The 13,848-nt window shown below is 44.2% G+C and overlaps 1 protein-coding gene across 7 annotated transcripts in view; it reads right to left on the bottom strand.

Moving 5' to 3' along the window:
* ITSN2 (intersectin 2) overlaps nucleotides 1-13,848 on the bottom strand; it is a 127,276-nt gene that overhangs the window by 8,079 nt on the left and 105,349 nt on the right. For 6 of the 7 annotated variants that reach the window (XM_081592624.1, XM_081592623.1, XM_081592620.1 and 3 more), the window contains 4 exons: nucleotides 6,912-7,033; nucleotides 5,118-5,224; nucleotides 4,075-4,258; nucleotides 272-370 (listed from right to left, as the gene is read on the bottom strand). In XM_081592624.1, the coding sequence (XP_081448750.1) occupies nucleotides 272-370; nucleotides 4,075-4,258; nucleotides 5,118-5,224; nucleotides 6,912-7,033 (512 nt within the window). Of the gene's footprint in view, nucleotides 1-271; nucleotides 371-4,074; nucleotides 4,259-5,117; nucleotides 5,225-6,911; nucleotides 7,034-10,441; nucleotides 10,621-13,848 lie in introns of those variants that run through there. The other variant, XM_081592625.1, reaches the window with a different exon arrangement.

The raw sequence follows: 13,848 nt of genomic DNA on the forward strand, positions 1-13,848 counted from the left end.
ACACTCATGACCCTGAGAGGCCAGAGGCTTCCTGGGAAGGGGGAGGACAGGTAACCCAAATGACCCTGGTTTTGTCTTTCATTTGCCCATGTCCAGGATTTATCCCTTCAAACGACATGTGTGTGTGTCTGTGGGCACACACACACACACACACACTTGGTGCCTGGTGCATCAGACATGGAGTCAGACCATGTGGCAAGCAGCTGGCATGCTTGGAGGCTCCCTGACCGTCAGCCTTGAAGGACCCTGCTTCTCCCCACTGGACACTCACGCTTCTGATGAGGAGTGGGTAGCGGGTGATCCTCTGCATGGGCTTCAGCAGGAAGCTGGAAAGGGGCATCCCTTTACATCGAGGGTCAGATGCCAACTTCTGCAAAATAATTGAGAGGCTCATGAGGAAATCAGAGCCTAATAAAAGCAAGGGAACACTGGAACTACTCACTTTGACATCTTTCAGATTTTGAATTTCTTTTAAAAACTCAGGATCCAAAATGATACCCATCAATTTAACAGTAGGAATATGCCACCTCATGAGCCAGACCCCACGAACACTTTCAGTTCTTTCTTAAGGCGGATTTGACAGGCTGTGCGAGCGTTCCTTCTGTTACTTCCAGGACCATGCTCTCTCAGTTTTCTTCCCAGTCCACTGACCTTCTCAGTCTTCCTCACTCCTTTCTTCTCTCCCCACAGTCACCCACAACTGAGTCCCGCAGTGTAACCCAGACCATCAATGTAGCTGAATTATTCTCCTTTTCATCTGATTCCAAAGGCACCTCAATACCTCAACACATCTCAAAATGAAGTCGTTGTCTTCCGTCATAAAAGCATCGTCTTCTACCTCTATTCCTATCGGAGTTCGTAGCATCATTCTGCACCCACCCACCTCCTCCCCACACACCTAGGAGTCACCACTGATGCTAATCTGTCTTCTAAGCAGCTCTTGGTCTCCCCCACCTCTGGCTGCTCAAAACTGGGCTTCATCAATGACAATACCATTTACTGAGCACCTAGCTGAGTCAGGCTGACACTGTCCTACTGCTTTTTCTTCACTTGGCTAATTCACACTCATCTCTGAAGACTCAGATTAGCCTCCTCCACTCCAGGGTCTCCCCTCCCTTCTGGTGGTCCTTTTCAAGTCCCCATGGCTTTCTTTATCATCACGCCATATCTGGACTGAGTAACAAAGGTAGAGGCACCATGTTTGAGTGTCTCTATGACCTCCCATTCAGACTGTAAACTCCAGAAGGCCAAGGACCACATTTATTTGATTCTACACCTAGGAGCAGTACAGGACCTAACAGAGTAGCTAGTACTCTAGGATGATCATTTTTAACAACTGAAAAGTAACACATTTACTATAATTTACCTAATTATTCCCCACTTTAAAAATCACCCCCTCCTTCTGTTTTTGGATATTCTATGTTTCTAAGATAAACATCTTCATGCTATTTATTTCGATATCTTCTGAGTGTTTTTAAAAAGCAACATTTTAGAACACGGCTTGTTAGATGTATTTTAATGTAATCAACTCCATGCCTTTCATTTAAAGACTAAACACTTTATTTTTGCTATTGTTACAATTGTGGTGATACTGATGTCCTATTTACACTGCTACTTTTATCACTATTTGAAAAAAAAATTAAATCTTTTACTATGATTTGGATAGCAAGGAGATCCAACCAGTCCATGCTAAAGGAAATCAGTCCTGAATATTCATTGGAAGGACTGATGCTGAAGCTGAAACTCCAATACTATGGCCACTTGATTCGAAGAAATGACTCATTTGAAAAGACCCTGATGCTAGGAAAGACTGAAGGCGGGAGGACAAGGGGATAATAGAGGATGAGATGGTTGGATGGCATCACCAACTCAATGGACATGAGTTTGAGTAAATTCCGGGAGTTGGTGATGGACAGGGAGGCCTGGTGTGCTGCAGTCCATGGGTTCACAAAGAGTAGGACATGACTGAGTGACTGAACTGAACTGAGAAGGTAAATGTCCTATATTTAATACTACAATTGATAATTTTAAAACATTCACATATACTCATAATTCTACATTTATCTAATTATTCTGATTAATGTTTGTTTCTGTGATCTTGGGTTTCTTTCTATGCTTCTTCTAGTTCATTTCCAGGCAACCCCTTGCCTCCCACCGATTGAAGGGTTCTGTCCTCAGTGCTTTATATTGAACCATTTTTGCATTCCTGAGATCATAGTAAGATTAATAAATAAAATTAGCATTTACTGAAACGAGAGATCAAATTGCCAACATGTGATGGATCATCGAAAAAGCAAGAGAGTTCCAGAAAAACATCTATTTCTGCTTTATTGACTATGCCAAAGCCTTTGACTGCATGGATCACAATAAACTGTGGAAAATTCTGAAAGAGATGGGAATACCAGACCATCTGACTTGTCTCTTGAGAAAACTGTATGCAGGTCAGGAAGCAACAGTTAGAACTGGACATGGAACAACAGACTGGTTCCAAATAGGAAAAGGAGTACGTCAAGGCTGTATATTGTCACCCTGCTTATTTAACTTATATGCAGAGTACATCATGAGAAATGCTGGGCTGGAAGAAACACAAGCTGGAATCAAGATTGCTGGGAGAAATATCAATAACCTCAGATATGCAGATGATACCACCCTTATGGCAGAAAGCGAAGAACTAAAGAGCCTCTTGATGAAAGTGAAAGAGGAGAGTGAAAAAGTTGGCTTAAAGCTCAACATTCAGAAAACTAAGATCATGGCATCTGGTCCCATCACTTCATGGGAAATAGATGGGAAAACAGTGGAAACAGTGTCAGACTTTATTTTTTTGGGCTCCAAAGTCACTGCTGATGGTGATTGCAGCCATGAAATTAAAAGACGCTTACTCCTTGGAAGGAAGGTTATGACCAACCTAGATAATATTTAAAAGCAGAGACATTACTTTGCCAACAAAGGTCCATCTAGTCAAGGCTATGGTTTTTCCAGTAGTCATGTATGGATGTGAGCGTTAGGACTGTGAAGAAAGCTGAGTGCTGAAGAATTGATGCTTTTGAACTGTGGTGTTGGAGAAGACTCTTGAGAGTCCCTTGGACTGCAAGGAGATCCAACCAGTCCATCCTAAAGGAGATCAGTCCTGGGTGTTCATTGGAAGGACTGATGTTGAAGCTGAAACTCCAATACTTTGGCCACCTCATGCGAAGAGTTGACTCATTGGAAAAGACCCTGATGCTGGGAAGGATTGGGGGCAGGAGGAGAAGGGGACGACAGAGGATGAGATGGTTGGATGGCATCACCGACTCGATGGACATGGGTTTGGGTAAACTCCAGGAGTTGGTGACAGACAGGGAGGCCTGGCGTGCTGCGATTCATGGGGTCACAAAGAGTCGGACACGACTGAGCGACTGAACTGAACCGAATGCTTACTATGTGCTGGTCTCTGTGCTAAAGTACTTTAAAAGTGATATGTGATTATCTCCAGGTTACAGATGAAGGGACTGAAGGCACCAAGTGTCAGGAAACTCGCCCCAGTTCCATAGTGGACTGTGTCGGGGCTGGGATTTCAGCCTACACAGTTGGAAGTCTGTCTTGTTACAAGCATGATATTGTGTTGCCTCCTGGAATGATCCGATTTGGTTATGTAAGCTATTTTATATTCTTCCTTTGAATAAGACGGGTATAAAATAAAAACAATATACAAAATTAAGGAAGTGACATTCTGGATGCTTTTTGGAGTAGAAAGTAGCTGATTTATATTAAGTAGGCTTAAAAAAACACTGCTATTTAAGATGGGCAAAATAATGGTCCCAGAGCCAAGAAAAAATTCAATTCAACAGGAAAGGCAACTCAAAGCAGTCAGAAAATTCTCTGCCATATTTGTGTTTCCCCCCATGGACAGAGGAGCCTGGTGGGCTACAGTCCATGGGGCTGCAAAGAGGTGGACATGACTGAAGCGACTGAGCACATACAGAAAGTGATGGTCATTGCCGTCTCTACTCCTGAGGCCTCCCAGAGGCCTCCACACACCTCTGCCTCCTGGCTCAGAACAGGGCTGGCCTGCCTACGTTCCTGGGATGGAGTTACCTTTAAAAATTCTTTGAAGTCCGCGTGTTCGTCTGTCTTCTGCTGTAACAGGGCTGCTCCATTAAGCTGACAGCTGCAGAAGCGGATGTAGGCCTGCATGTGGGACAGCTCAGCCGCTAGGATGTCCCCGATCATGTGCACGGGCATCTTCTCACCCCCGGTCTTCTTCCGCACCCGCAGCGCCCTGCAACCAACACCCACTCTCTCTCACTTCTTGTTTAACTGAATGTCCGTCGCAAATGAACAGTGAATATCTTGGGAGACTAACAATAATAACGACCAGTGAGTTACCTAAAGATCTCTAGCACCATGGGGGAAAAGTCAGGAAGAGGAGGCAGTTAGGACCTAAAGCTCCGCCTGCCCAGCCAACCCGGGTGAACTGTGAGCAAAGAAGAAGAAAATGAAGACCCTGCGCTTGGGTGTTCCTTGGTCTTTGGAACTGTTTTGGTTTCAGCTTAGTTTCTTAGCAAAGTTTCTTTTGAAAGTTTTCTAACTTGTTTTCAGCTGAACAAGAAATTTCTGTTCTCTGCAGGAGAAATAAGGGAGCAAGAATCTGCAGAGGCCAGGTGTGGAGGCGAAGGTAGCCGTGGACACTGTGCCCAGAGAGCTGCTAAACCTCAAGGAGTGGGGAGAAGTAGCGAGTGTGGGATGGCTCAGAGCTCCCCCGGAAGCCTGTCCTCGTGGGCGTAAGGGACAGAATTTCACACTGGGCTTAGAGGACTGCCAGTCCAGCTGCTTAGGTCTGGGTCATAAGCTGTGGCTTCTCTCCTGACTCTAGCTGATACAGAGTCAAGTATGGTTTGGAATCATATGTTAATATATTGTTTAATGACTTCATTTTTTCTTTACTTAATCAAATATTTTGTTATATTTTGCTTCAATAATGATAAACTTTACAGTTAGCATCTCATAAAATAATAATAGAGGGAGCGGAACGCAGTGGAAGTTCTCTGTTAAGCAGCTCAGTTGCAGGGAGTGAGGTGGGAGTCTTGGTCCCAGGGCTGGGGTGGCCGCTGCCACCAAAGGCAGTGCTCACGACTCACTTCAGCAGCTTCGTGTTAGCCATGATGAGCTCCTTCCAGTTAACAAAGATCAAGGCCATTTCTCCTTCAGTGAGAAAACCTGGCTCTGTCATTCGTTTCTGAAAAACCTAGATTCAGAACAAGAAAAGGAAGTCAGCTCTAGGGCAGTACACAACCTGTGTGGTCTAAAGGAAATGGTATCTTCGTACACGGAAACCAGGAAGAGTATGTTTATGTTTTATATAAACATACACAGACTGTTGAATTTTAAATTGCAAAATTTCCCTATGTTTTGCTATTTCGGCTCCTATCAGGGCTGATTCTGGGGACTGAATCCAGCAGTACCATCAAGGAGAGTCTCATACCCACCTCCTAGGGGTCTTACACAGGTTAATTAAACCGTGGGCATAAAGCACCCCACATCAGGCGGGCCTGCAGAACTGAGGGAGCAGGACTATTGTCAGACTGTACCACAGGACTATTGTCAGACTGTGCCACTGTCTGGAAGCGTTAGTGAGAAGGGCAGCAAAAGAAACACTGATGCCTTACCTCACCCCCAAGACTGACCACCAAGCACATGTGGATTTCAGAGGCTGGCTGACCAAAGGGGAAGCGATAACACTTTACACTGGTAATCCACAGAACTCAAGGTTTCACAAAGTTCTGATATGCACACACATGCATATGTATGTGTGCATACATGCGCATGTGTGTGTAGGTTTCTCAGTTAACTTCACAGATGATGATGTAGGTCATGCTGAGTCAGGTATTATTATTCCCAACTGACCCATGAAGAAATGAAGGCTGAGAGTGATGTCCTCAAGGTCACAAAGCTAGTTTCCACGAAACAACTAGGGAACAACTTTAAAAGCCTTAAGGAAATGGTGACATCATCTGAGATACCTCTCCTCTTGTGTCATCTCTCCAAAATACATGTGACGTTACTCTGTTGAAACTGTTCTAAACTGATGTTTATAGCATCAAGTTGAACCTGGAGTCCAAGAACTCGGATAAAAGTCTATGGAATGACATCTCTAAACCGCTATGGTTTCTGAGTCAGATGCAAGATGTCTGGATGCTCCTATGGGAGAGAGAAACCTGGAAACAAGGTCACTCTGCTCTGAGGTGCTCTGGAAGGACAGGGAGATTGTCCTGATTGTCTGTCCTTTTATCCGCTGACTGACTTGCGTTACTGTTTATGCTTTCTGTTGACTGGCTTAGCGTCAGCCTCAGTGAGGAGAACAGAGGAGGATGTGGTGGCCGGGTCCTTTCGGGGAGGGAATGCTCATGAGAATGCTGTCCACTAGCCTGTGGACAGTGCTTTTCACCCTAAACCCCTGACCCCGACTTGACGCCTCACCCCTCAAAGGGTCTTATGAGGTGGCAGAGTGGTTTTCCAAACTGATACAAACATTAGACAAACACTCCCACTGCCTCACAACTCTGTTGGAAACAACTAAACTTTATGAAAATGTCAGAAATGTCAGGTGTCAGAGTGGCAGTGAAGACGTCGTGAGAGAAGAGTCTGAGGCAGCATGTTTGCTTCAAGCCTTCCCACCCACCCTTTACCCTTGTCCTTCCTGACAGGGCCACCTCACGGCCAACTGAGGCACCAGGTGCCTCTTCTCTCCTCATTCTAAATGACCTAATCTGACAGCAAGAGCTGACTTGAGACCGTCAAGGCCCCTCCAACAGGCAGAGACGGCATTCTGAGAGTGTGATAGCGCCTGTCACTGCTGGTGACTTCACTGTCAAAGGCGACACCTCGGTATGAGCCCCCGCCCGCCAGGAGCCCGCAGAGCCGGGGGCCCTTACCTCCACAACGAGCTGCAGGTCATCCACATACCGCTCCTCCGTCTCAATCAGCTCGTGGATGTAGCCCTGCCTCTTCCTTTCCACTGGCTGCATGGTGTCCAGTGTTTGGAGATCAGCACACCCTGTGGAAAAGCAGGGTAGAGTTTCAAAATATTATTTTCTTCTCCTGGAAGGAAAGAGACATCTACTGGCAGGATGCACTGAGTTTACAAATATTATCTCCAAAGAATCTCATGGCCAGCCAAAGGGCCCTGGGACCCGGGAGCAGAGCAGTGTACACCTGCGGAAGCTGGATTCACCATCGGCCCCTCAGGGCGCCAGAGCTGCAAATTAGCAACATCTGTAATGGCTCAATGTGGCCTGAAGGTCTTTCAAGGAGTCAAGACAGAGTGAAGGGTTTTCAGAAACAGCCTCAAAGAGGCCAGAAACTGTGCTGAGCTTGTGAAGAACCTATGCTATTCTCGCCATCTCAACACATTTTCAAACTATTATAATAATTAAAGGAATCAAATGCTTCAGAACAGTGTTTTCCAAACTGCAGGTCATGAGCCATTTGTGAGTCATTTTATCAATTGATTTTTTAAACAGAAACAAAACAAAATTAATAAATGAATCGAAGCTACTATGTATACAGGGGTCTTCCTAGGTGGTGCCAGCGGTAAAGAACCTGCCTGCCAATACAGCAGACATAAGAGACACGGGTTTGATCCCTGGGTCAGGAAGATCCCCTGAAGGAGAGCATCGCTACCCACTCCAGTATTCCTGCCTGGAGAATCCCATGGACAGAGAAGCCTGGCGGGCTACAGTCCACAGGGTCGCAAAGAGTCGGACACGACTGAAGTGACTTAGCATGGACCACTTAAACAGGATCGGTAAATATTGTCCTGAGAAAATTTTCAGTTAGGTATGTATTTGTGGATGTAAAATGTAGTTCTTACTGTGAGCTGCTGTTTAAAAAGTGTTTGAGAAACATTTCTCTAGATTTCCCAAAGTTAAGTGTTCAGTGAGGAAACCTAAAGTGCCCAGAACCCAGCAGTTCCCAGCAGGAACACTACCTCAAACCAAGGGACCAAAGAACTGGTGGTTCAGGCTACTCTGCAGCCACAGAGCTTGAAGGCAGCTCAGGGCAGTCTCGCATGGTGTCAGGGTGAGAAGTACCATATTCACTTCAGATCAGTGTACAGGCTGAGCTCAGTGTCAAACTGAAGTGATGTTAATCTCAGAGTTCTTGGGTTAGAAACTGAAGGCTTGGCTTACGCACAGGAGGAGGGGAAAGGCCTCAGAAAGCCCTTATCAGACAAAAGGAAAAAGCAGGTAGGGGTCCTGCAAGTGACAGCAGTAGGCAGTCGCAGTGTGTGTCCAAGAGGGAGACAGGAGGGCAGCAGGAAGGTCTGGGGAGTGAGGCCGCAGGAGCAGGGGCAGCCCCCAGGGGCCTCTGAAGACGGTGGAGTTTGGATTGAGGCAGATGCCCCACTCGGGAACAACTGCACAAAGCCACAGAGGTGGAAAAGGTCAGGATCAGACCAGGGTTTTAAAGGAGGTTCTCTTTCTGATTGCTTCAGAATGTTTATGTGTTCTGTAGAGATTGGGCCTTACAGAGAGTTCTCGTGAAGACAGCTGTTCTACTTTCTGCACGTGCTGCCTACAGCTTAAAAAAAATTACTCCCATGGTCAAACAGAAATTGAATTAAGGCAGGTTCTGTTTGGTGGTACCAAGAACAGAGCACAGTGCCACTGTCACTTTCAAACTTCTCAAGCTTTTCTGGGGTCTGTGTTTCACTCTGTTCTGCTAGGGAGACCTGCAGGAATGAGCAAGAACTGGGGACAAGCAAGGCTAACTCAGGTTCCTGCCTGCCCCGGCTCTGCAGCCAGGAGGCTGGGGGAGGCTGATGCCCAGGACAGTGCTGCTGATCACCTGCCACCCAGCTGACTCTGGTGGAAGCAATGGCAACAGTTTCTAAGGCTGCTCCACCTCTTCGCTGGTGGTTTACAAAGCTTGGTCATTCATATTCTGCCACATTCACATTCCAGCTCTACTATTACTTAGATAACATTTTTGTCCACATTTGAGCTAAATACCTAGGCAAATCACGGGTTCGATGTGCTGGTTATGTTTCTTTTAATAGTCACCACCATAAACATGTAACCATTAACATAAATTGAATTTTCCTGGGCACTCTTTTTGCATGCCATTGTGTTGGGCACCAACAGGATATCACACTTTAGGAAAGAATGATTTATGTTAAAACCTGCAAGCATCAGCCTGTCTGTTCGGTGTCTGTGAACAATAGGAATAGTCTCAGGTAGTTTATTGTTTCTAAAGCTGGAACATACATGATGTTAGCTTCATCAGGATGAATGTGGGACAATCCTTGTACTAACACCCTAGCTGACATTTGTGCATTTCACTACTTATGGTTCTTAAATGTTTATCCTCAAAATTTCTAACCTGACCCCTACCATCACTTTCAGATGCTCTTATCTCTGATGTCAGGGAAAAAAAAATACAGGCATGATACCCTTTTAACTTCCTGCCTGTCTCCCTGCTCACTTACCCCTGTACTTCCTGCCTGTGTCAGGGGCCAAGAGGATCCTACTTTTTCCAGAAGCCAGAAGCCCTAACCCACCCTCTCTGGCAGGACCCTTCTCCACCCCTCCACTTCCACTTTCAGTCCTCAGTGGTCCCTCCAGTCTATGAACACAGTCATGTGTCTCTCCTACCACAATATTTACAACAAACACACACGTTCCTTCAACGCGGCTCCCTCCTCAGACACCCGTCTCCAGTCTCACTGCCAAATGGCTCTAGAGGGGTCTGTCATTCACTCCCCCCAACCCCAGCTCTCTCTGTCACCTCTCCAACTTAGAGTCACTGGTTTCTGTCCCACTGTTCCACTGACACTGCTTTTTGTTTTTGTTTTTTAACTTTTTATTTTATATTGGAGAATAGCCAATGATGCTGTGATAGTTTCAGGTGAACAGGTAAAGGACTCAGTCATACATAAACATTGTATCCGTTCTCCTCCAAACTCCCCTCCCATCCAGGCTGCCACATAACATTGAGCAGAGTTCCCTGTGCTATACAGTAGGTCCTTGTTGGTTATCCATTTTATTAATAAATATAGCAGCAAGACACTGCTTTTGTGAAGGTAATGACGACTCAGCACTGCCAGTCCAGAGACCCCTGGGAGCTCACACCCTCCTGTACCTGCCCACAGGCCTGACACCTCTGATGAGCTGCTGCTTCCAGCCCCCCAGTCTCTCCCTCAGCCCCTGTCCCTCTCCTCTTCCTGGCGTGTCCTTTTGCATTTCTGCTTCTGCCTGCCTCCAGGCTCTCTGCTTCCCCCAGTCCAGCAAACACTACAATGTATTCCTGGCATTCCTGACCTGCAGGGTCAAATGAGTGTGGGCAAAGCTACAGATGCCTTTCTCTGCTGGGATCACAAGGTGCATGGACATAGCAAGGCTCTCAGAAATCCTGCTCTAAAGAAACATTCAGTTTAAATGAACTCAGAGCTCCCCACACTTACTTGACTGGAGAACCCTCTGTTTTGAGGGGAGAGTGGATCTTTCGAGAACTGAGGAATTAGGGTTTATGGATAGAATACACCCCTCTGCCATCCTCTACACCTGCACTGTCCAATACGGTACCCGTTAGCAACATGCGACTCTCAGCAGTTGAACCTCGGCCAGTCCAAATGGAGAGATGCTATAAATGTGAAACATACACCAGACGTTAAAGACCTAGTACAAACATCCCGGAATGTAAAATAAGGCATCAGTGCAGAAATTGTTACGCCAATTACATACTGAAATGACAGTATTTTGGATAATGCTGGGTTAATTAAAACTAATTATTAAAATTAATTCCATCTGTTTCTTTTTACTTTTTAAAATGTAGCTGCTGGAAACTTTTAAATTACATATGGGCTTGTATTTGTGACTTACATTATATTTATATCGAACAGTTCAAGCCAGCCGCTTCATTTTTTTTAATCAGGTTTCCTCTCGGATGGAAATGTTCAATGGCTGCTGTTTTTTGCAGAATGAGGCCCTAGCTCGGGCGGAGCACAAGGCTCTGGAGTCTCCTGAATCCAGCAGCAGCCTGCCTCTGAGCGTGCCGCCCACCTTCTGGCCACCCTGGCCTGTGCTTAGTCCTCATGATCAGCTGCACACACTGGCCATGGCTTGGCTGTTTCCGCTTCTGTCCTGGGCTCTGTCCACAGCCCATCTCTACACAGAAGCCATCTCATCACCCCTTCAGGGTGCAGCTCACATGATCCTACTCTGGGGAAACCTCTCCCATCCCCTGTCCCACTTGCTCCCACACTGCCTCTCCTTCATGTTTCCATGATACTGGTTTGCATCTATATTATAATACTTCACATAACGTGACTTGTAGTTCACCTGTATACAGTTAGTATGGCCACCTCTCCCAGTGGAGGTTAGGGACTGTGTCTGAAACAGTCTATAATATAACACTTAGCAGTGCTTTTGCCCATGGAGGTCAGGAAATACTTATTGAACAGAAGACTATTTTGTCGTCTCCAGACCCATTTCTCGTCTTTCCCCTGCTCTGCTCTGTACTTTTGTCTTACTGAAGCACATCTCTTAATGGTTCCTTTAGTCACATCTATTAGTGATAAATAGTTTCAAATTTTGCCTGAAAATGCCTTTATCTCCCCCTCTTTCATGAACAGTATAATTAAAATTCTAGTTTGACAGTTATTTTTTCTTAACACTCCCTATTGTTGGGTTGAGTTGTATGCAGTCAAGTCTGACTGCTGTTCCTGTGTAGTTATTCAGCTCTTTCTTGCTTACCGTTTTCAACATTTTTTTTTTCTCTTTGGTGTTTTGGAGTCTAGGTATGGGTTTGTTTTTTCCCAGAAGTCATTGTCCTTCCTGAATCTGTGGAGTCACATCTTTCATCAATTCTAGAAAATTCTCAACCTCTAAACAGGCCAACCTCTAAAGCTACTTTTGTAAGCTCCTTCCTTACTTGGCTTCTGCCTGGAGGCTCCATCTGGATACTGAAGACTATTAGGGTAGACTAGGAAAAGAATCCTCCAGCTACAGCAGTGAGATGACAAGAAAGCATTTAGTCCCCGCTGGGTAAAGAACAGAAATGCCTGGGCTGCATCTCACATAAATTTGGAGTTCAAGAACTCCTGAACTGATGGATTAACACAAAAATTGGTTTCTGGCTGGTGATACCTTCAGGGTGCTTGTCCAGAGAAAACATACAACTGGTCTGGAGAGTCACTCTCACAACCTTGGTTCCACAGGATTTACATAGAAAAACCAAGTCTTGCTAAAGCTGAGTTCATAGTAAAAAATTACAAAAAACAAGGACAGACTCACCATTCATTTCGAGGATTAGAGCTGCAAGAACTTTAGAACAAAAGGGGGTATAAAATATATATGTTTAAAATAACTAAAGACATATATAATGTACTTGAAATCCTAAGTAGAGTCTAAAAAACCAATAGGCAGATTTGAAAAAGAAATGAATAGAAAGGTAAATATTATCATAATATTAATAGATGAGATAGCCGATCAAATACATCTGAGGAAACAATTAGTAAATCTGAAAAAGAGCTTAAGAAATTACTTAGAATAGAGCCCAGAAAGACAAAAAGATGGAAAACATAAAATTAAGGTTAAAAGATATGGAGGAGGAAATGACAAGGCCCAACATACGTCTAATAGGAGTCAAGGAAGGGAGAATAAAAAGAATGGGAAGAGATAATATTGAGAGAATGGTTGAGAATTTTCTAGAACTGATGGAAGCTATGATTATACAGATTCAGGAGGAACAATGACTCTTGGGAAAAAATAAAATAAACCCACACCCAGACTGCAAAATACCAAGAAGAAAAAAATTGTTGAAACAGTAAGAAAGAAGGGGCAGAACAATTACACAGGAACAGCAATCAGACCTGGCTGTAACAATGCAACCCAAGAATAGGGAGTGTTGAGACAAAGTAACTGTCAAACTAGAATTTTTCATGGAAGAAAGAAAAGAAAGAAGTTGCTCAGTCGAGTCTGACTCTTTGCAATTCCGTGGACTGTAGCCTACGAGGCTCCTCCATCCATGGGATTCTCCAGGCAAGAATACTGGAGTGGGTTATCATTTCCTTTTCCAGGGGATCTTCCCAATCCAGGGATCGAACCAGGGTCTCCCGCATTGCAGGCAGACGCTTTACCCTCTGAGCCACCAGGGAAGCCCATTTTTCATGGAAGAGGGGGAAATAAAGGCATTTTCAGGCAAAGTTTGAGAGTATTTACAACTAACAGATGAGACTAAAGGAACCATTAAGAGATGTACTTTGGTAAGAAAAAAATCAAATAAAAAGAGAAATAAAGAGATGCAAAGGGTAGGGGATAAAAAGAATGGTGAGCACAAATACTCATAATGATGTGGAAAAAGCTATTTATATTAGAAAATAATAATAATGACTAAGTGGGATAAATTCAATGTGAATTTTAAAAAAAGAAGCAAAGAAAATACATGGTAAATAAAACATATCAAAAAAGAGATATAAATGAAAGTATCAAACAGTTCTAATAAATGTAAATAGCTTAAAACAGTCAGTTAAAAGAGAGATTCCAGACTGGATAAAAAAAATTCAGCTAGATGCTATTTACAAAGACACCTAATATGTAAAGTAACAGAAATATTAAATGTAAAGGACTGGAAAAAAACTATCCAAATGCAAAATATAAAAGAGCAGTGTGTGGCGGGATTTATTAGCAACAGACAAAACAGGATTTCAAGGATTGTATAAGACAATATCATAAACAACTCATGAACATGTAATAATTCTTATCTTATTTGCAACTAACAGGAGCGCCTCAAAATCTAAAATAAAAAGCTGACAGAATTACCTCCCCCAAAAAATGAAGAAAAAAGAAAAACTAAAAAATCTATCATTGA

The sequence above is a fragment of the Giraffa tippelskirchi genome, chromosome 4 (assembly GCF_054371585.1).
Source record: "Giraffa tippelskirchi isolate mGirTip1 chromosome 4, T2T-mGirTip1v1.2.pri, whole genome shotgun sequence".
Classification (NCBI taxonomy): domain Eukaryota; kingdom Metazoa; phylum Chordata; class Mammalia; order Artiodactyla; family Giraffidae; genus Giraffa; species Giraffa tippelskirchi.